Source organism: Podarcis bocagei, assembly GCF_964188305.1.
Source record: "Podarcis bocagei genome assembly, chromosome: 12".
NCBI classification, from domain to species: Eukaryota; Metazoa; Chordata; class Lepidosauria; order Squamata; family Lacertidae; genus Podarcis; species Podarcis bocagei.
In genome coordinates this window covers 40717116-40740978 of record NC_138137.1, presented here as the reverse complement: position 1 = coordinate 40740978, position 23863 = coordinate 40717116, and the positions used below count along the sequence as shown (strand labels likewise).

Below are 23863 nucleotides of genomic sequence, written 5' to 3'. Positions count from 1 at the left end.
CGTTGATATGGATTTAAAGGGGGGTTTAGACCACATTCTGGTCCACTGAGTGGGGTTAATCTCATAGCCTATGCCGTCCTCTCATTGTTTTTTTTAAAATTATTATGTCTAGGGGGTTCGTGGGATGTTGTAGTAGTATGCATTTGTCTACCTACGGTTCCACATCTTATAACTTTGAAGTCTTGTGGAATTTGTTTTTGGAGGAATCAGACATGGAGGAAAGGGATAATTTCCCTGATGAGCTCAAATCATCCCATGTATGAGGATAAGGCAATAGGGTCAGTGTCAGCCAAGCCAGTTGCTATGGCAACAGTCCAGTGCCACCTGTATAGGTCAGGCATCCCCAAACTCGGCCCTCCAGATGTTTTGGGACTACAGTTCCCATCATCCCTGACAACTGGTCCTGTTACCTAGGGGTGATGGGAGTTGTAGCCCCAAACCATCTGAAGGGCAGAGTTTGGGGATGCCTGATATAGGTGATGGAGGCATCTCTGCTCAGCTGTCCAGTGTCTTGTCCTGAGAGTCAGTCAGTGAGTGTTGTCGGAAACTGTGTTACGTCTTGAATTGCTGGAGCAACAGAAATACTTTCTACTTGTACATATCTTTATCTGCAAAGCCTACAAAGTGTATGAATGTATCAAGTCCCGAACTGTATTACTGAAGCCTGATCTTCTGCAGCAGTCAAACTCTTTGGACCTTAAGCTGTGTCTCTGTTGTGACTGGAACTCAAGGCAACTTCCGTTGTGTGGATATCTCACTTCAGAATCCCAGTTTTTGTGAGGAATAGTATTAAATCTGGATAATCAGTAGGAACTATTGTTAATTAAAATTTTATATTATTAGCATATATGGTAGCTAGGTGTGCAGATGCAGTTCAAATTTATAGCATGAAAGGCATATGATATTAATTTGCTGAGATGGAGCAGAATCTGTTGGGTAATAGGGAACTTTCCATGGGTACATTTTCCAGCTGATGGGAAGCCAGGGAATGTTGGGATGTTTTCCTCTCCTGTCTCCCCACTTGCATTATTTTTCTCTAACGTGCTGAAGTAACAGCAAACAAATCAATTTGGAAGGAAGGAAGGAAACGAACGAAAGATTCTTTGGAAATCCAATTCACTAAAAAAATTCCACATTTCGGTTAACTCTCAAATTTATTTACAGGTTTAAGATATGTTTTGTACACCTCAATTTACATAAGAGGGAAACCAGAGATAAAGCAATTTACAATGAGGAAAAGCTTTCTGCATAATTAAAACAAACCTTTATTGTCTTTAAAAAAGGTGCCATGCATGCCTTATTTGCACATCTTTCACTGTAAGTCACTGCAAAGAGTATATTTGTAATGTGTCAGCATAGCAGCTTGGTATTCTGCTTTAAGACAGGGTCTTGAGGTCCCTCCATGTGTTACTAGATTAGCTGAATGGGAAAAGCAAAAAAAGAAAGTTGCACTGAAGTACTGGATTTGCTGAATGAAAGAATTCTTAAACCAATTCAAAAGTAAGTACACTGTCAAGTTGTATTCACAGCAACGTCATGTTAGAACTAATTTGAAAGTTCACTGCCAACTTTCTGCCATTCCCCCCACTGACTGACACAAAACCTTTTCTGTTTTAAATGCCTGTTTTGAATGTAGGGGTTAAAGTTGTGAGAATAACCCACCCATTGCCCATCCTCCCAGAAAACACTAGTATTACTAGCAATTGTTTCTCACTCCACCCTAGCCCAACTCCTAACATTTCAGAAGATAACTGAACACATTTTACTGTTTGGGTACTATGTGCTCATAACCTGGGTTGAAGGACTTCAAGATTTCAAATAAAAAAAATGTATTTTAATTGGGGGAAAGGGACTGATTTAAAAGGAACAAAAAGAGGAATCTAAACTACTCTCTGACTGATTCAATATGGGCATCTAAGAAAATTGATGGAGCTCTCAAAACAGCTGTACACGATCTCATTTTTAAAAATCCAACAGGACAGCACCTTTCAGAGCAATGCAGTTACACCCCCATACCACTTAAACTAAACTGGAAATGTACTCCCAACTGACTCCAAAGAGGCAGTGCAATTCTTTATAGCTGTTACAATTCCACTCCGCCCTCCCGTCATGTGATCTAAAGGCATCCAAACAGAAAACCCTATTATTTCTTTGACCAGTTATTGTGCTCCAGGATTCCAACACCCTGGCATTTATAAGAAGACCAATGAGGGGCAGGGAGCAGCTCTGTTACAGCAATGCCAGTTCCCAGCTTCCTCTAGTCTTATGTGACCTGCTAAATAAAATCTGTGGGGTTTTTTTCTAACTGATGAGTAGTGATGGTTTTATAAACTGCCCGTGGAATTAAGACTAAATGGAGATGTCATCCCCTCTGCAACCTGTAAATCCTGCAGCATTTCAAGGGACCTCAAGCCGCAAGATTGAACACGTCCAAGTCCACATGGAGCAATTAGCTAGGGAAGATATGTTAAGAACATACTATTCAGCGTCAGTATTTGAGGTTTCCAAAGAAGCGGGATTCAACCCTGAGATCGTATTATCTATACTTGTGGGAACTTCTTTTGCTCCTGGCATCTCTTTCTAAGGAAATACAAAAAGTTAGGTAAAATGTAACAAAAGCACACAAGACAAATTGCTTATCTTTAAGAAATGTGATTATTACCACACACACATGGGGGGGGGGTACACTGCATAAGTAGACTACTGCATTCTTGCAAGTAATCCATTAGAACGCTTAACAAGGAAGTTATCATCTCACTTCTAGTTTTTTCCCCTCTAAAACAATCTGAATTTCTTTGGCATCCAAAGTCTCATAGGTCAGCAATGCTTCCGCTAAATTCTTGTGCTCTTTTGTGCGGTTCTTCAATATATTCTTCGCTCGTTCGTATGATTCCTATCACAGAATAAAAAAACCCACACACATTAAGGATCATTTGCAATGAAACTGGAAATCGAAGACATGTATTCTAAAAACTTTTAAGATTGACCCCTGAACTAATATTTTCAATAAAGCCACAAATATTCACGTTTCAATTTTATTCTTGTATACTCATTGCAGAAACCAGACACCATAAAATCTTTTAGTTTAAAACAAGTAAGAAACACAATGGATGGAAGGGAAAAATAAGGTAGATAAATAAATGAATATGAAAAAGGAATCTATTAGCAACAAGGAGCTAGAAGAATGTTCTACTGCTAATAAGTGGTAAAGGAAGTTCCTGAATTTTTAACAGGGCCATGAACTGAATTAGAAGTTAGGCCATTTTTATGGTTTACTAGATATATACATGAAACCCAAGGGAAGGAAAACTTTATTCATCCAATATTTATTCCAGTTAGTCCATCACACTTTTTCTTACCTTTAAAAGCATTCTTATTTCTTGTTCAATTGCGGACTGAGTTTCGGGACTGAGTTTCCCTGTATCTGTGTAGGTCATGACACCAAGCTTATAGAAAGCAAAAGAAAGAGACAAGAGAAAGAGACATTTTACATTCCAATTGTGGTGCTATTTAACATCCCAGCATCCTGCAAATAATATCTTCTGTGATGCAACAGGCCCCCAAGGTATCCAATATTTAAGCAGCTGTAGCCGTACACAGAAGTATCCCACCACCATACCACAGCTTTCTTGTTAAATCTGGATGGGAGGGAGTTGGTCAGCATAAATCTAATCATGTCTACTCAAAAGTTAGTCCCACTGTTCACAACTGGACTTACTCCCTGTAAGTGTATACGACCTCAGCCTTTGTCACCGATCACACATTTTGGGGGATAATCCTATTAAATTATTCACACTTGATTAATTTTGAATCGTCGTCTTAACTTGTTGCTTTTTAAAAAATTACAAAGAACATGCATGTAAGAGAAATCTCACTATCCGTGATGACGGAAAGGAAGGGGCAGACCAGGAGGAAACAAAACATATAAGCAAATACAGGCAGAAGGAGCAAATGCTTTCTGAGCTCTCCCTATGGTATAGAGCAACCCCCCCCCCCCCAAAAAAAAATGTGCTGTGAAGTGAACATGGCAGCGTAACATATACAGTAGTGGCTGGTGAGGTGCTGTGGGTGGGGCACAGCTGCTTTCCTGACTTCCAACACAGAGGGAAAGAGAGGTGGGGTGAAGCTTGGGAAGATTGGCTCCATTGTTCTGCACCCATCTAATACTCCCATGCTTCACCCCACCCCTCTTGCTAAGTGCCAGTGACCCTGCGTTGGGAGGCCAGGAGAGCAGCAGTGTCTCATTTATCACTACTATTTTGTCAAGTCCATACTGTAAATTGCTTTGTATAATCTCCAAGGGAAAATGACAAAACGTGTTTCTTATTCACCCACGCTGTTCATATCTTTGATAATCCGTAAGGCTGAGTTGGTCACATACACATTCTCACTTTATAATGTACATTTCGCTTTATAATGCACTACCATCTAAAGATCCAGAGAGGGATAACAGCAATTTAATACAAGGATCTGATACCACGTCCTGAAGGACTCCTAATCAATGCGGAGAGAAAAGAGGACAGCATCCAAAACTCAAACAGGAGATATTTAGATCTTACCTTCTCACTCATTCCAAACTTAGTCACCATGAGCCTTGCTATTTTAGTAGCGTTGTCAAAATCACTAGAAGCCCCTAAATGAACAACAACAAAAGAAATTATACAAAAGTAATTCAGATTTTGAAGTGAAACATTTTGAATACTAATCTTGTTTCTTTCGGGGTTTTCCTGACCTGTTGTGATGTAATCACCCCCAAATATAAGTTCTTCTGCAACTCTTCCTCCCATGCTAACATCCATCTGGGCAAGCAGCTGGGACCTAGTTTCACTCCACCTGTCATTTTCTGGCAGCAAAGACACCTTTAATACAAAATTGTGTGAGCAGAGATTAAAGTTCATGGAAACAGTAAATTACACTTTGTAGTTGCTTTGACAATCTTGAAACAAAGGCGAGTTAGAGGATACTAACTGCCGTGATACTCTTCTGAGACATTTGTTGGTTTCTCTACCCCAAACTAAAACCTGCTTCCCAAAGAGTAGACACCTGCAGTCTTGCAGGCTCTGTCCGGACCCGTCATGGTCATGCAGTATCTTCGCGAGAAACAAATCAACAGCAACTTTTTGCTGATGGCCAGTCTTGGCTTGTGGTACACTAAAGGTAAGAGCCCTTCTGCACACAGCCCCTGCAGCAGCAGTAGGGAACCTCCAACTCTGCTATGAAACAATTTTGTGCATGTATTTGGGCAATACAGTCCCAAAGTTCAAAATGCAGCAGAGCCAGATGAATGAATGTTTTCATCCACAATGTGGATGTCTTTTTTGAACTGACAGCACTGCAGGGTGTATATAATACATTTCTAAAATGGCAATTATTATTATTATTAATTAACTTTGTATACCACCCTTCAACTGAAGATCACAGGGTTGTTCAGATCATAAAGATACAAAATGAAAACATGTAATACATAGCAAAACCAAAACAAACCAGTAAATCCTTCCCTCAAACACATTTAAAAGGCCGCAGGATGTTAATCAGCCAAAGGCTTGGTTATAGAGAAACATTTTCGCCTGGCGCCTATGTAATGAAGGTGAACCTCCATTACGAATGCCACGGCAACCAACCAGGTTCTCATTTCAATTGCATTATACTATGGAAATATATTGCCAGGTGTTTGATACCAGCTCTGTTGAAAAAGTAAAGCAGTCAAGCGGTCAAAGTCTAGTCAAAAGTGGGTATTCTCTACAAAATCAAAATCCTCACATGTCCGAGTGTTGGCCCTCGTGGCATAATGGTTGCTTTGTTGATTGGCATCGCATCTTTAGTATAGTATGCAATAATGGCATGCCCAGATTCATGATAGGCTGTAATTGTTTTATTCTTATCATCAATTTCTACACTTCTACGCTCAGGGCCTGAAATCAAAGAAAGGAAATCACAGAAGCTGAAAAGTGACCAAATGCACGCAGATGCTCCATTCTACTCATAATGCACACTCACACCCACAACCCTATTTCTTTTCTCACCACCATGCAGACTTAGTAGGCTCAGTCCTCACTGAACTGTTCTGAAGGGGTTTTTGTCCCGTTATTTGTTTCCTCCCTAAATATTTTTTCTACTTCTTCAAACCTTGAGATTCCCCTGCGCATGCTCAGAAGTCCCACCTGGGCTCCACAGTCATAACTCAGCACTAAATTTTGCTATTAGTATATCCAAGGAGAACAAGCAAAACACTGCACTGGGGAATGCTCTTCTCAAGGTGCCAGCCAGGATACTCCATTCCAGAATACTCCATTCCATTCACCCCGCCCCAGTTTGTTATTGTTTATTCTCAATAGTCAACCACCAATCAGAGCTCCATGGCTAATGAGCATGTTCTGTCTTCACTTTTTTGTATTTCTGCAAACCCAAAAACCATCAGTGTAGCATGTAAGTGGAGTTGTAACTTAACTCCAACGAAGTGCCCAAGGTCAAAATACTTACCTCGCTGAATTCAGAAATTCAAATTCAGAAATAGCCTACCCATAAGAATTTTGTCCTTTGAGAATTCCAGCTCCTTCATAGTAACCATATCCTTCCCATCAACCGCAGCTTTCAATGCAGCTTGGTTCACTAGGTTTTCTAACTCAGCTCCAGAAAATCCTACCGTTCCTCTTGCAATGATTTCTGCATCAATAGCTGCAGTAAGACACACACACAAAGTCCTATATCAACCTAATCTGAGAAATTAATATTCTTTAAATCTGCTTTTCACATTAAAGCGAACTTTAATTTTATTGCCACTATAATCACAATATGGATCAAGAACAGAGCACTGATTTGTTCAAGCAATACTGTAAGCAGAATCAAAGACTCTGGCTCCCACTGGTGACAAGATTCTGAATTTCAATCACAAGCATATAATAACTAGGGGTTTTGTGTGTGGGCCAAAAACGAGTGAATTGGGGTTTTTCCTCCCGTCCCCACATCAAAGTACAATGTCAATAAACCGACAGATCAGGTCCTCTACAAAGTCTTGTGTTGCTGTGTTTCTACACTTTTCTTTACCTTATAGCTCTATATTTTCCTATATGTTTGTGGACATTGAAAATAGTGAGGCTGTCCAAAAGGTTGCCTGTGGAGTACTGAAGAGCTTGGAATGGTCTTCGCTAAAGCACATCAACAGTTATGCTTTCTTTATTAAGACGTTATTCCCTATCCACCACCACCCAATTAGATTATGGGGGGGGGGGCAGAATAAATCTGTTTTACTCCCCCCACCTCTCAAAAAGACCCTGGACCTATTTGCTTGCAATTTAGCATGCTTTAATTCACTGGAAAGGGACGCTGGTGGCACTGTGGGTTAAACCACAGAGCCTAGGACTTGCTGATCAGAAGGTTGGCGGTTCGAATTCCTGCAACGGAGTGAGCTCCCATTGCTCGGTCCCTGCTCCTGCCAACCTAGCAGTTTGAAAGCACGTCAAATGCAAGTCGAGAAATAGGTACTGCTCCGGCGGGAAGGTAAATGGTGTTTCCGTGCGCTGCTCTGGTTTGCCAGAAGCGGCTTAGTCATGCTGGCCACATGACCCGGAAGTTGTACGCCGGCTCCCTCAGCCAATAAAGCGAGATGAGCGCCGCAACCCCAGAGTCGGCCACGACTGGACCTAATGGTCAGGGGTCCCTTTACCTTTACCTAATCCACTGGAATAGCTCATGTGCCCTAAATTTCATCCACTTTGGCCAAAAGGGGGAAAAAGCTATAGCCATTTCAGATTCCTCAGTATAGTGAAAGGGGAACAGAGAGATTTGTTTTATTCAAGGCGATTCAGAACTCAAAACACAGATCTAAATTAGAGAGGTCACAGAGCGACTTAGAAACAGATTAAAATTTACAGCCACTCTACAACAACTTTCTGTATTGCCTGCCCCCAAGATAACAGTTGCGTATTTATACTTACATTCATCATACTTTATTTTATTCAGGTACCATTTCAGAATCTCTGTTCGGCCCCTGACATCTGGCCTGGGGACTGTAACTTGCATGTCAAAGCGGCCAGGACGTATCAAAGCACTAATTGGGGAGGAAAAACAATTCTGTGAATGATTCAATATATTTAAGATCCTTGCTAACCAGATGACTTAAAAGATTTTTATTTTTTTAAGAGTTAAGAACATGATGGGGTAAAGTGAGCAGCTAATATATTTCTGACCCACTAAAGATGGTTTCACACAAGCAAATGGCCTCCTCACAACCCTCCTTGGATTACAGGAACCCCCAAGGCAAAAGGTACTTTATGAACCAACACTTCATAGATACATTCCGGCTGCCATTGCTCTCATTTTTGCTGTTCCTGATAATGATAGCAAGAAGGGGCTAGTCCTTCTGAGTGCTGCCTTCAAAGATAAAAATATAGACATGATGCAAGAATAGTACGTTGTAAATTTTAATAGCTATTACTGACCTACGCTTTCAAAGTCATATATGCACAAAATCAAACCATGCAAAGTTACGTTTTATGCATATATACGCACACACACATACTTATCTAAGGCTTCAGGGAAGTTTGTTGCACCAATGATAATGACGCCTTCGTTGGGTTTAAAGCTTGAGAGAGAGAGAGAGAGAAGAGAGCTTTTGTTAATATACTTTGGTGTGAAGAGTTTCTCTGTTCTTACAATGAGTACAACAATGTCCATGCAGTCCAGTGAGGGCTTAACGCACACTGCAAGCCCTTTATTGGGCATGACTCAAAGCAATCTAAGGCTCCAGAGTGGGGCTCATCCATTTGTTTGGAAATCTGCAGGCATGCCAGAAGAATACTAGTAAGAACGTAAGAGCAGACCTGCTAGACCAGACCAAAGGTCCAGTGAATCAAAATCCCATTTCCAACAACAGCAAGCTGGATGCTGCGAGGAAGCCTCGCGGTAGGGCATGCCCTCCCATTTTTTGCCCCTCAGCAATTGGTATTCAGAGAACTCAGAATCTATCCTCTTTTCATGGCCATCTTATGGCTGCAAATTTGAAAGCTTAGTTGTGAGTGACATGTCCTAAATCTGGATTAGCAGTGATCAAGGCAAATGACTCGATGAAACAGGCTTGTAGGTAGGCTGTAATTAGTGACACCAGCCCAAAGCATGATCAGTAGACCTGCTACTCTAGTGTAACCACCAAGGCATCATCCCTACTAACTAAACTATGATGTGATGTGCACCTAGACAATCCTTGCCTGCATACCAACCACTTTGTGCCCTGGTCAAAGAAAGAAGAGGGTGCTGCAGGCTTACCAACTAGTTGGAATAGCAGCATCAGTATAAACTGTATAAAGTATAGTAATCTGGGGTTTCCCAGGGCTTGGCTATCCTGCTATATAGGGGGATACCAGGCATTTGAACATGCTTTAAATGGCTATGATATTCTTTCCAAGTAACATATCAGATTTCAAATTATTTTACTGCTTGGGGGGGCCACACACCTCTCCATATGAACCCCACGCTCATTCTCCTTATTTTGATGTTCCTATATAACAGATAATCCCTTGGCTCAGAAAGAAAGTTAGTATTTACCCATCCATTTCAGCAAGGAGCTGATTTATAGTCTGTCTTGAGTAGGGATGCATTGGAGACTCTATCCTTTTGCCACCAACAGAATCCAGCTCATCAATGAATATAACACATGGTGCATTCGCTTTGGCTTCCCCTAAGAATGCAACATGTCAAATTTATTTCTTCATACTACAAACACCATTTTGTATTATTCACACATTTCTAATATGAGATTCACAAGTTTATTCTGGCTACCCTCATGAATTGCACTTTTCCAGAAAAATAGCTTTCCGGTGTCTATACTGCTATTTTAGCTAGAAAACAGTCAAAAGGAAAACAACTGTTCTCTGAATTAGGGATAAAACAATGGGCCCATGATAAAGGTCCAGACTGGAATGAATATATACATATGTATATTGGGTTACAACTGTTCAGACAGAATTCAGACTTTTGATATAATGATAATAATAAGAGAATGTTTTTGAATTTTCCTGATGCCTGCTAGAGCCTTCTTTATTTTAATAGAGAGCTTAGACTTAAGAGCATTTATTCAATAAGAAACTGCTAGATTTCAAAGTGTGTTCATCCACACTCCTGAAATAAGTTAATAATAATTATTATAATAACAGTAATAAAAAATAGTTTATTTATACCCCCCCCAATCTGGCTGGGTTTCCCCCGCCACTCTGAGCGGCTGCCAACAGGTTAAAAATACATTAAAATATCAGACATTAAAAACTTCCCCAAACAGGGGTGCCTTCAGATGTCTTCTAAAAGTCAGATAGTTTATTTCCTTGACATCTGATGGGAAGGCGTTCCACAGGGCAGGTGCCACTACCAAGAAGGCCCTCTGCCTTGTTCCCTGTAACCTCACTTCTTGCAATGAGGGAACCGGCAGAAGGCCCTCGGAGCTGGACCTCAGTGTCTGGGCTGAATGATGGGGGTGGAGATGCTCCTTCAGGTATACATGTGTTCATGAAAATAGCCAATGTTCAAGGGAAAACTAAGTTGTACTCACTAAACAAGTTTCTGATGCGACTGGCTCCAACGCCAACAAACATCTCGTCAAATTCCGATCCAGAGGCATAATAGAATGGAACATCAGCTTCTCCTGCCACAGCTCTAGCAAGAAGAGTTTTGCCAGTTCCAGGTGGTCCAACCAACAGAATACCTGGGGAAAGAATGAAATAAAATTATGACAAAGCATACGGAGAACTGATTATCACCCATGTTTACCCCAATTTTTATAATTTCTCAACAAGTGATTCTAGTCACTGCAGATTTCAGCCCAGCTAGAAGGAGGACAACGATGCAGGCTAGGGATGTGGCTCTGGATGTGGATCTGGCAGGTATTTAATATAAGGGCAGGAGCACCCATCTGTCTATCACCTAACATCACAATGTCAGGTGACACGGGCGCTTCCAATCCCAACAATCAGCTGACTGTCAGGATTTCAAAGCATCACCCAGGGCTTGCAAAGAACCCTGTGCTGCTCTTTGTAAACTTCAGAAGTCCTTTTTGGAAGAGCCCAGCTACCTTTTTACCAGCCCACACCGGTTCTGATATCATACATGGTGTCAGGTCATTAGGCTGTTGGGCCAAATGGCAAAGCTTAATTAGGCCCAAACCAATACAAAGAGTATACATAAAGAAAATCTGGACAACAAACACCCTCCCCTGAGTGAAAAAGGTTACTTCACAAGAGTTACAAAAGGGGAGGGTGAACTAAACACAGATTTAAAAGACACTAAGAGCAGAGCAATCCAAAAAGAGGAGTAGCAAAGGTGAACAAACTGCCTTTTTTATGCCTGCTTTGGATATATTCTTCCTTTCCCTTTGCAGTTTTCTTTTTTTAGTTTCCTTCCCAGTATGTCAGGACTGGTATAATTTATCCCACAATGCAGGGGTGTGTTGGGGGAGTGAGGGGACCCTGTCGAATGCCTCTGACGGTGGAGGAATACCTGCTGTAGGATTTTAATGATGTTCATGAAAGAGGCACATGAGGTTACATATCCCTCTCAGGGACAACACATTATTACCTGCCTCACATAAATCAAATAGGACTGCAATGTAACAAGTGGTATGAACACCCCCATGAAAGCACCTGTCAATAATCAAAAGCTCATAGTTACCTTTAGGAAGTTTACCTCCCAGTACAGTAAATTTCTGAGGATTTTTCAAGAATTCTACCACCTCTTGCAACTCTTGCTTTGCTTCTTCAACCTTCATTCAATTAAAATTTAAAAATAAATATATTATGCCAACATTTTTAAAAGACCTGTTTTATAATTTGGCCAAATTAGCTTTAGGTAGACTTGTGGTCACAATCCTGAGCTATTTTTAAGCACAGCCAAATGCTCATGTGCACCCCCGGTATAACTTTTTTTCTTTTAAAATACAAGGCCCCCCTGCTGTATAGTCAGCTGGCCTGGAAACTCCCATGCTTCCCAAAGCAGTTTGCCCTGTGGCAAGAGGAAGGCTGCTATTATAAGAAAGTAAAGTCCGAAGTCCCACTGGACAACAGACACAGAACTACACTGATCTCTTGCCTGTGTTTATTTAACATAAAACATTTACTGAAAAACCAAGGCATACAGTTAATAAAATATACTAGGTAAAGCCTCTAGAACTGTAAAAGGGGAAAAAGAACTAATTCCTACATAATTTATCAAGAGTACAGTGCTGGGGGGGGGAGCAATTAAACCTCAATTGTGATCACGTGTAAGATCATGATGGAACAATTTAAGAGAAAACACAATACTCAGAGGTGCATGTAAGGAAGCAGTAATTTGTTTCGTTTGATTTATAAAAAAAGTAACAGGGATCCATCTGTAGAATTTGTTTTCCATGGGTAATTATTTTGTGGAAATCAACAGAGGGGAATTTAGTCATTACAGGAGGCAAATGGAGAATGTAGCCGCCTACGCTGGCAACGCTACACTGCATCATCATGGAATAGTTCCTGACACAGCAAAGATAAGCTGCCAGAAGCTGAGCAACAAGAGGCACATCATATATTGGCAAGTATTATAGAAAGAAAAGCTAGTGTGAGAGGCTACCATCCAACTATATTGGTAGACCCACTCCAATATTCATCTTGGGTTTATTGCATGATCCATACACATGGAAAAGCAAGTCTGTGGATGTGTGTGAGGTCAGGGTGTATTCACAGGCAGTGGTTTCTATATCTGTCAGTCACAAGCAGGAGGAAGGCTGAAGAAGGATCCTGTACCCTAAACATGTTTCAACATGTGCTGCTGTGCTTGTTTTTGGATTTATGTTTTATAGTGATCTGTTGCAGTTTTCTTCAAATTTTGCATTGCATTACACTGCGGCTTCCGTGTGTCACTGTTTGCAGTTTTTTTGTAAATTGCTTCAAAACTGTTTTAAGTATTGTGTGGTATATCAATATATTACATAAATGAATTTCAATTCAATAGTTGGTGGACATCAAGCATTTGAACTTACCCCTTTGACATGTTCAAAGGTAACATTTTTCATCTGAATAGGGTCCACAGCTGCATCAAGCCCAGAAGTTGTTCGAAAACGCACTAAAAGCAAAGGTTAAAACAGATTAATGTACTGACAAGTCATTTTGTCAGTATCATTTGTCATAGCAATTTTTGCGCCTACCAATGTTCAACTAAGCATTTCTTTAAAAAATAAATTCTTTAGTTCACGTGTATCGTACTCTTACGTGTGGCTCTCAGAACTGACTATGCCCACATCTGTTTAGCTGCAGTAATGATTCAGCATCAAATACTATCAGGCCATTCACTGAGTCCCAGCTAAACAGATATTTATACCTATAAAGACTTGTGCAATGTACCCCCATGCCCATCTGAATCATATCACCTGTACACCAAATCTCTACAATGAGGAACTCTCAATGAAATATCCATAGATGTAATTCTATGACACACTAGATCTATACAACTCTGTCTTTAAAAATAATGGTCTGATCTAAGAAACTAAATGATTCCATTCGAGAACCAAGGTACGACTGTATTGAAAAGCAGTAGGAGACAAAACTACTTAGGCTGCTAAAACTAACTATTCAACTGTCCTAAGAAAAGTGAGGCCTGTGAAATGTTCTTGTCCAAATTTTACTAAGATATATTGTCCCAACTATTACTCATTTCAGAGAAAAGAACACTAGATGTTTTCACCTGGAGTAGTGTAAACCACTTTGTGAGTTCATTCAACTTGTGATTTTAATCTAGACTTAAAATAACAGACTAGCCTTACAAAGCAAAACAGGAAATGAAAGATTAAAGAAGAATGAAAAGTTAACAAACCAGTATCCATAAAGGGGCATTTACCAGATAAAAAAGGAGTTTTTGACAAACCATAAAGGCCAAGCAGGATCAGAACAAGGACAAAGAAACGATTTCGTCTTATGGAATCTGAAGAAGAAAAATATATATTAGGCAAGCAATTTTTGTACGGTATAAAATCCAAGGAAACTGATAATCAGCTAGACTAACTGATAAGGGGATAACATTGTGGGACAATGACAATGAAGAACCTGCTGCCTAATTCTTATTTTTCTACCATATATGGATACGGCACAAAGGGGGTTCATTTACCGTGTATTTTAAATGTGACCTGTAACACCATTCTAACACCGCATATACAAAACAGAACACTTTGAATAAGACAAACAAACCATTACGTTGATTGAGTGACTGTGCTTTCAAAAAGCCCTCTGCAAATCCAGTTTTAAAGGCATCTTGTTGAGCTTCAGGTATCTTTTTTGTTTTCATTAGTTTATCTACACTTTCAACATCAGGTCCTCTCTCTCTCAGTAGGAGACCCTAAGGAGTTGATGGAGAAAACACTTGCATTAGTTTTTAAACCAGGGGTCAGATTTTTGGGCACATAAGAAGAATAGCCTGCTGGATCAGGCCACCTCGCCCCACATCCTGTTCTCACAGTGGCCAGCCAGATGCATGTGGGAAACAGGGACAGACCATGAGCAGAAGAGCACTCTCCTCTCTCTTAAGGTTCAGCATGCATTGACCTTTTCCATTTTATATGAATGGATAATTAGAGTAGTAATGCTACCACTTGCAAGGGAAAGGCTTGCAAGTGCATCATGCGGGGTGAGAGCCAACCTTGTGGCAGTGGATGTGACGAGACTTCCCTTCTCTGTCCTTCACCTTGAAGCACCCCCTTCTGCTCGGGGTGGGGGAACCCTCCAGAGCAGGAGGCCACAGTGGGGAGGAATGGAAAGTTGGTGTGAGCGAAAGTCTGTTGTACAAGCAGATTACTGTAACTGGACAGCAACCTAGAATTCTGTGCAGCAATTCAAATACCGTATTTTTTGCTCTATAAAACGCACCAGACCACAAGACGCACCTAGTTTTTGGAGGAGGAAAACAAGGGGGGGGGGAATTCTGAATCTCAGAAGCCAGAACAGCAAGAGGGATCGCTGCACAGTGAAAGCAGCAATCCCTCTTGCTGTTCTGGCTTCTGTGATAGCTGCGCAGCCTGCATTCGTTACATAAGACGCGCACACAGTTCCCCTTACTTTTTAGGAGGGAAAAAGTGAGTCTTATAGAGCAAAAAATATGTAATTACAGTGAAATCTCACTATCCATCAGTCTCCAGGACATTCCTGTCTGTTGGATTTTACAGTGCTTGGATTACAGTACCATTCAGCTGAAATTGTTAATATTCTAGATGTGAAAAGGTATATAGTTAGTCATCTACGTATTTCAGAAGGATTCTGCTTGTATACCTCCTATCAGCAATTATCCCTTTTGCCCATCTTTTCCTACATCAGCTTTCTAACAACTACCATCATGATTCATAAATCCCTTATCTCTTCCTGATCCCTCCCTTTCAATCACCTTTTACCTGTCCTCAATTACTTCAGTCTACAAACGCCTGAGAAGAGGGACTTGGCTTCCAATTTTTAATGGGTCAGGTATTTTTTAAGACACTGTATAAAACAGCATCAGAAGAGGTTATGATCGGAACACACAAATCTTTAGACTTGCCTTTATAAATGAGGGCGCTACATTTTCTGTTTCTGTTAATCGTTCTGATGAAGACTGCAGCCGTCTTGCTCTTGATTTCAGTGTCTTAAAACCTCGTGTCTGAATAAAAACTTAAAACACACAACACACTGTTTCAAGATAACGTAACAGAAGTTCTTATGCAAATTCTTTCCTTACTTAATTTTTTAGTGTAAGTCCTGAAACACAGCCTATGCAAAGAGCCAAACACCAGGTTCTGTGCTTTTGGGTGGGTGTGTCTGTGTTTTGAGTAGTTTCCCCAAAACAGTACTCCTCCATGCTGTACAGCAATCACATACAAAAATATCTGGAGTTTCAAAGCAGCTTAATACAGCACGGGAAAAGAAGGGAAGGGGCTGCTGTTCAAATTTGAAAATTCAGCCCCCCATTCAGGCTGCTCTTTGGATCCCTGTTATATTATTTAAAAGAATAGCAACACTCGCCATCCTATAGCAACAACAATTCACTCTATTCCAGCAAGCAATTTTTAAGGACATTTTGGAAATGTATACGTTCTAAGATCTTGCTAAATACAGAACATTCATATGTACAAAAGCTCCTGTGGAGTCTCCAAACTTTGTAGAAACCGTAAATAACAGACAAATAAGAGTACCTGCATCAGTTGCAAGTTAGGCAATTGCTAGTTAGGTAATATACTAACTCCCTTCCCTTCAATGAAGTTCAGTCGAGAATTCTAAACTTGTGAGAAACAGAAATCTGAGAAGGCTTGACTGTCACTACAAGTGTTACATTAACCACTGGCAATGAAAGTACCATTTCAAAAATACAACTAATTATTATGACTACTGAGTAAAGATAATAATATACTCTAAATATGTTCAAATGCAAAATACTTTCATCTATATCATATAAATAATAAGTAATTTTAGAGAGTTGGATCCAGAGTTGTCCCATTCCCAGCCTCCAGGTCCACCTCCTGTGAAGCAGGGATAAGTTCCAACCCTCTGGAACAGCTTTTCAGAGGAATTAGTCAGGGAGAATAACCTCCTTCCTCTAATAAGCATCACATGAGCAGAGTTCCACTGATGGGAACTCAGGATTCATCTTGTAGTATATACTACGTTCTTCAGCCAGATAAATCAATTTAATCAAGAAGAATATTCTTACTTCATACCTGGCCAACGCTGAAGATCTGAACATACACTCTGGAGGGGGCTAGGATGCTGTCTGTACAGGTAAGATGAGCGCAAGACACTAAAGACATCTGCGAAACCTAGGAAGTTACCATAAAGACATTATTATTATTTTGCAATCACTAAGCTAAACAATGGCTTTAGAAAATCTTTATAGGTTTAAAATATTTTACAGGATAAAATGAGTCTCCAAAATCTATTTCAAAACATATAGAACTTAAATAAACTTCACATTTTTAATTTCATTTGAGAGTTAATCAGTCTGATTCACTCTCAAATGAACATGCTGCTCCTATCCACATTTATCTGTGAGTTCTGCTGTGCTTAACAGAGCTTCCTCTTGGGAACAAGATTGCTTTTTGTATTCTTAGGCTGCAAATAATATTTTATTCAGTCCCTGTAATATTATGAAAAGCAGCCCTGAAAAAAAGGTCCACAAAAATGTTTACTGGCCCACACTGAACTACGTTGGTACTTAATAGTATTTCAACAGCCTGTAAAAGAATCACTTATTTAAGTATATAAAAGCTCCAGTACTCAGTTGCCTTAAGAAAGTTCTTACTCACCATATGAAATCAGGGAAGTGGTTATTTACATGTCCAAGTTCAGGTACAGTCCCATTTAGAATTAAATGGGTGTGCACACATTCTTTGCATGTTTCTTATTGCTCTTAACTATGGCCACTGATGTGAGCAATATGTGTTTTATGTCTCTAATAACACAATTGTGCAACTACTTTGTGGTGCACAAACTCATGTTTGTTGCTCTGCCCACTTTTGCCTCTGGTCTTGCTCAGCAGAGGCATGACACACACACTCCTATATCCACCTGAAGGACGCCCAGAAGGGAAAGAGGATTCATGCTGAAATGTCTTTGCCATCCCTGCATTACAGAGGCCTTATAGAAGAAATAAGCATGGAAATGAAGCAGAAAGCAAGCATCTCACTGGAACCATATATTAAGAGGTGGCATGTGATGCTGCCTTGGCTTCAATTCAGTAAGTGATTCAACTTTTCGCTGCCATAAGATCCTAAGACATACCATACTTATTTTCAAAGAAGGACTGTGCAGATATATACGATGTTTGCCAGTGTGAAGAGATTTTGTTTTCTACACGATAGCCAGGTAGTAGCCTGTCCACTAGTTCATCAAACTGGCTAGCTTTCAAGTCAGAAAGTCCTAGGTCTCGTATATTAAGTACTGGCTGTAAAAAGAACAGATGAAGAATGGAAATGTTTAAGATCATCAGATTACTCAAAACAAGAAAAAGAGAAGAAATGTCCAACTATTATGATTCTAAAAAGGGTCCCCAAAGTAGAAGCAGATTGGAACACACACACTTTTCCCATTTCATTCCCGCAAGCCCCAATCATTGAGGCTATTCAAAATATCAACTTATTTCCATCAATTGTTTAAACTGTGCAGTCACTAATTTCCAAAATACAATTTCTAAGTTGAAGTCACTGCTCTTTACTCAAAGCAAATGAAAGTAGTATCTATGTACAATAAAAGCCTTTATTTGGTGCAGTTTCAAACATCAAGAAATTATCATTGACCTTATTGCAAAATATACATCGCTAATTCAAACTGAAGGGCTGTAGCTCTACATCAGTTATCCTCGTAAACTAACAGTTTCAAAGAGTTATAATTTCTGCTGTAACTGGCAATACAATCCTATGCATGTTAACTCTGAACTTTATTCTCAGGTAAATGCATGCAGGACTGCAACCCAACCCCAAATCTCTAGATTCAGGTAGGTAGCCGTGTTGGTCTGCCGTAGTCGAAATAAATAAAATCTTGAAAAATATTATTAAAAAAGCTCTTCCCAGAAAAAATCCTTTAAAAGAATCAAGTCCTTAAAAAAAAGGTTTTGTTCTAAAAAAGTCTTTAAAAGAATCCTTCCAATTTTTTTTTAAATGTCCAGTAGCACCTTAAGAGACCAAGTAAGTTGTCTTATTCCTCAAAAAGGCAAATTCAGCAGCACAGGGTAATAAATTTAATAACAATTGTCATTATATTTGTAACTGCAGTGCACAAAAAATATTTAACCAGCTGTGCACAAATGAATACTTGCATATCAGAAAATTCTATCTTTTCAAAACTAAGTGGAGAGCTTTGTATATAATAATACTACTCCATCTGGATTGTTACAGCACAGTATAGAATACTAAAAGGAGTATCAAAATTCGCTTTATAAGATTCCTTTTTATGCCACATGTAAAGCACCAAGCAAATTTAAATCATGCTAAATGATACACGAACACAAATAAACCTAGCACTCCTATCAGAAGATTCTTACCTCACTATTCTGTACCTCATGTTCGGGTGCTGCTTCCTTTTGTACACACTGGGTAGATGGTGTAGCAAATGATGGAGCTGGAGTTATGGGTGAATGGAAGGCATTGATGAGGTGACTCAATGGAACTGTGACCTAGTATAAAAGAAAGTTTATGTGAAAGCACTATCTTTAAAATGACTACGTTAATCTAATCTGAATTTTTACAACAAATCTTTTTTCCTAATTTTTTTTTTAAAAAAACAATGCTTTGGGCATGTTTTCTATAACACAAAGCAACAACTTTTTTAAAATAATAAACGTATTATTGCAATGAAATAGTTAATTTCCTTCAGTACCAAGAAACCATGCCCTGCTTATTAGGAGAAACAGCCTCTCGCAAATTTCCTGATATTTACAAAACGGCAGGGTTCAATGTAATTTAGTATTCTTTCTGTCTAGCTGTGCATTCAGCAGTTCTCAAAGAAGAATCAATTTCTACTGTTTTTGCTTCAGGGCTCATCTCTCATTGGCTTTTCTTCTGATCACAAGAAATTGTTTAAGTGCATAAGCTTCAACAAAACAGAACATACAGTGGTACCTCTAGTTACGGACTCGATCTGTTGCAGGGTGCCGTTCGCACCCCGAAAAGTCTGCAACTAGAGAGCTGCTTCTGCGCACGCAAAGTTCAGAGTGCTTCTGCGCATGCGCGCATGGTAAAACCTGGAAATATACACTCCCAGGGTTGCCGTGTTCGTATCCTGAAAACACGCAACCGGAGACTGACGTAACAAGAGGTACGACTGGACTTTGAAAACAACAACACATTTCTTTACATACTACTCTAACTGGAAACTTGACATACCTGTTTGGTGTCCCATCTTGCTTTCAACATTCCCCCAACTCAAGTGCATGATTTAGTGCCCCCCCCCCCAAAGCATTCTACATAGGAATGCAATAAATGTCATCCATGGACAATGTTACATCATACAAAATTCTTCAAAAAGGCAACTATAGTCATACCTTGGGTTACAGACGCTTCAGGTTGTGCACTGTGCCGAACCCGGAAGTACCAGAATGGGTTACATCTGGGTTTTGGCGCTTGCGCAGAAGCACCAAATTGCGATCCGCGCGTGCGCAAATGCGGGGCTACGGGTTGCGAACGTGCTTCCCACACGGATCACGTTCGCAACCCGAGCGTCCACTGTACAGCATTAGATAGGAAGGGTGCAGATGCTTTTCTGAGATGTTAGGACATTAAACATGACAACGTAACATCAATTTAAACCATATAAAGCATTCACGGACGATTAGCCTAACCAACACTTGCTAGTCATGACAACTAAACAAAATCTTCTAAATTTTGTTAAACGGATAATAAAATTCTTTATTCTCTACTATACACCAACCCAACTGACCTTTAAACCCAAGACCTGCCTACCTAGAACTTGTGTGTCTAACAATGCTATCAAGGAAAAGTTGAAGTGCTTGGGCTTTTTTAGTTCAGAAAAAAGACAATTAAGCAGGTAGGCTAAAACGAAGATTCATAATTTTATTAGCATTTGATAAAGTTCAATAGTGTTTTTCTAGGAGTAAACAGACTGGAAGAATTGAGCCCAAACCTGTTTCCCCCAAACCTGTTTCAGAGGTTTTATTATTTTGAGGGGGGCCTCCACTGTGGATGTGGAGGGTTGTGTAGGGAAAGGGGTTGAGAGAAGTCTATTTGCATGACATTGAACGTCACTCAGTAAGGTGCATGGATACCATATTTTTCCATCTGTAAGACGCTCCCATGTATAAGACGACCCCAATTTTTTGAGCCCCAAATTAAGAAATAAGTATTTTAAACATTCTGTGTATAAGACGACCCCCAATTTTAAACTTAAAAAGTTTGGGAGGAAATACAGTCTTATACACGGGAAAATACAGTAATCTGTCCCTTTTCTAATGAAATTCACAAGCACCAGCGTCCGAACTGGCAAATGGAAATAATACGTCACGGTTTAATTTCCAAAGACATTCTGCGCCGATTACTTTTTTTAAAGGGGAAAGTGATAACACTGAGAACCACGGAGATTTTAAACACGGGTGGCTAAGCAGAATCTCCATATTCAGCCGCAGCAGCAGCAGAGCCCTGGATATTCGAGACTAGGCCAATCCACTGTCCTCCGGAGGCTGTTTGCGGGCTTCGTGAGAGGAAGCTGTCTGTTCGGAAACAGGATCCAGCTGGGCTCTTCTTGTAGGGTCGCGAAACCTCGACTCGCTCCCGAGAAAAGCCGGCGCGAAACCCGCCTCTCTCTAAGCGGCCGGGCAGCCGGCGGCCACTTCTCCTTCCGCCCCAGATCTCTTTCCAGCCGCGGCCGCGGCCGCCGCCGGCGACATCTTGGGCCCTGCTCTCCCAGCAGCCCGAGTGGCTACGCAGAACAATAGCTGCTCCTCCCGGAGAGAGACTCCCCGCCCTCCCCCCCCCGCCAGGCCTTTACCTGAGGCTGCACCGTGGTGGAGAAGGAAAACATCGTCGCCACTTCCGGCCTCCGCAGCCTCAGGCCGGGGCCTCGCTTCTCGGCCCTTCCGGGCTCCTCCTGGGCAGGGGGGAAAGGGGAACTCGGAGGCTACTCCGCTCTCGTGGAAAATGGCCGCCTCCTGCCGCCGGCACAGCCCGCGACGAACCCGACGCGAACGCTCGTCCGCTAGCCCGGATGTGGGCGGCCCAGGAAGAAGTGCTTCCGGGTCACCCGCCAGGTCTCTCCCCTTTTCTGAGCCAACGTGGAGCGGCGCTTAAGACTCAGCGGGGAGTTTTGAGTGCGGGGTGGATGCGCCGTTGGGGTTCCTAGAGCTAGATGCTTTGGGGTGCAGAGGGGCAGCTCGCATTGCATTCGTGTTGCTGGCTAATGCTTTTCCTACCGAGAAACCTCACTCAGGCAACCCAGCTGCACGGCCTGCATTATTATCATCGTTAAAGAGCATAGCGGGAACATAAAGAGGGCAGTGTAGTGATTAGGGTGTCCGATTAGGACCGGGGAGTCCAAGGTTCAAACCCCATGGGTCACTTACCCTCAGCCTAACCTACCTCACAGGGTTGTTGTGAGGATAAAATGGGGAGGCACGGTGGGTTATAAACGAATGAATAAATAAATAAATATGAAGAGCCAGAGGCCCATCTAGTCCAGGTACAGCACCCTGTTCTCACCGTGGCCCAGCCCCATGTGGAGGCTGGGGACTGAACCTGGGGCCTGTATACAAGGTATATGCAAGGTGTATACAAGCTATATACAAGATCTTAACATTGAGCTATAGCCCTTCTCCCAAAACCACATTTGGCCTTGAACTCAGTAGCAATTGATAAATGCTAATATTTATATAGACAGATATACAAAATGGCACACACAGCAACAGATTTATTATGGTACAAGCTTTCATTGACCCACAGTTCACTGCATCAAATACATAAAGTGTTATCTTCAACTGACAGGTAAAAGCCGGGGTTAAATGACAACGAAATGCAAAATGTGCATTTTTCAACAACTACATCTGCTTTATTCAGTGCATTTTTCTTAAAAAATGTTTAGGGGTACTCTCATTTTGACTCAAGAAAATCACCATTTTATAGTCCAAATCGGAGAAAATAAATGCAGGAAATGGACAAAAGTACAAAGATTCACAAAATGTTTAGTGTATGCATACCCCTAGAAAAAAAGCACTGGCTTTATTCATTTGAGTTGTCACAAAATCTATTTTTACATTTTATTGACATTTAACCCTACTCTTTACACTTTGTTAAAACGTATACAATCACGTAAAAGTTTCCAATAACCCCCCTCCCCCACTCCAGGTTCCTTGACCTTTAATAGGTGCATGACATACAGCAACTGAACTGGTGATGCTTCATCCATTCCAATGGTGATATTAGACACCAATATCCATCTAATTTCTGCCTTTCGCACACCCTCAAAGATAAAGGACTCCTGGACAATTCTATTCCCCGCCCCACCTCCACCCCATTGTTTTGTTTAGCATGCAGCCTGATGAAGAGTTCAGGAAAACTTGAAAGCTTGCATGATATGATTGTGGTTGTTGGTTCTCTCCGGACAGAGAGATGAGGTGATGATTTTTTTACTATTTATATGCCCCAGCCATTCCGGGAAAATATAAAAAACACCGTAAAACATCAAGCATTAAAAACACCCCTTCCTTCAGATGTCCTCTAAAACAGTGTTTCCCAACCTTTTTTGGGCAAAGGCACACTTGTTTGATGAAAAAAATCTCGAGGCACACCACCATTACAGCCCCGTGACGTCAGCGCGCAGCGTCACGCCGGGAGGGACGCACGAAAGTGTAAGATTCAATTTTTTTCCCTCCCCCTTGCCGGGGAACCTCCAAGCTTTGGGGGTGGGGGGGAGGAGGCAGCAAAGCGAGGCAGGAAGGAGAGCGCGGCTTGGCTGGGTGAGCTTTGGCAGGGAATGAGAGCCGCGTGGCGGGCGCTGCAGACGGAGGCGCTGCCCGCCGAGCTCGCAGGCAGCCAGGCAGGCAGACGGCGAGAGCCCCTCCAGGCAACATCTCGTGGCACACCAGGCAACATCTCGCGGCACACTAGTGTGCCGCGGAACAGTGGTTGGGAAACACTGCTCTAAAAGCCATATACTGTAGTTGTTTATCTGTTTGACAGCTGATGAAACGAACACGCCCTGTCTCTTGAATATCAGACCAGCAGCCCCGCCCTGTGGTGTTGAAAAGCGACAATATCCTTCGCTTTTCGAAGTCCAACGGGAGGGCGAGAGACGCCGATGCTCAGCCGGAAGTGTTTGTCGAAAACCTCTTAATTCGAGTCTACCTCTACGGCTTGGCCGGGCGTCCGGCGTGCGGACCGTTTCCACCCCTTTTTTTCTTCTTC

At 41.3% G+C, this 23863-nt stretch overlaps 1 protein-coding gene across 1 annotated transcript; it reads right to left on the bottom strand.

Moving 5' to 3' along the window:
- Nucleotides 1-1135: 1135 nt before the first annotated feature.
- YME1L1 (YME1 like 1 ATPase) lies at nucleotides 1136-21668 on the bottom strand. The gene is made up of 19 exons (XM_081163366.1): nucleotides 21456-21668; nucleotides 18997-19128; nucleotides 17739-17901; nucleotides 16679-16777; nucleotides 15526-15635; nucleotides 14190-14337; nucleotides 13843-13926; nucleotides 12989-13071; nucleotides 11653-11743; nucleotides 10538-10690; nucleotides 9541-9673; nucleotides 8519-8581; nucleotides 7935-8047; nucleotides 6520-6675; nucleotides 5761-5912; nucleotides 4733-4859; nucleotides 4560-4633; nucleotides 3360-3446; nucleotides 1136-2893 (listed from the first exon to the last, which is right to left on the bottom strand). The coding sequence occupies exons 1-19, from the start codon at nucleotides 21486-21488 to the stop codon at nucleotides 2750-2752; spliced, it is 2145 nt and encodes a 714-aa protein (XP_081019492.1). The 5' UTR covers nucleotides 21489-21668; the 3' UTR covers nucleotides 1136-2749.
- Nucleotides 21669-23863: the final 2195 nt, after the last annotated feature.

Bases quoted from the DNA above. Each gene is read 5' to 3' on its own strand.
- YME1L1 (XM_081163366.1), bottom strand. From the start codon at position 21,488: ATGTTTTCCTTCTCCACCACGGTGCAGCCTCAG. The intron at 6,676-7,934 runs GTAAGTATAAAT...GTCTTACTGCAG, and splicing joins TAAAATAAAGTATGATGAAT to CTATTGATGCAGAAATCATT. The intron at 4,634-4,732 runs GTCAGGAAAACC...TTGTTCATTTAG, and splicing joins GGGTGATTACATCACAACAG to GGGCTTCTAGTGATTTTGAC.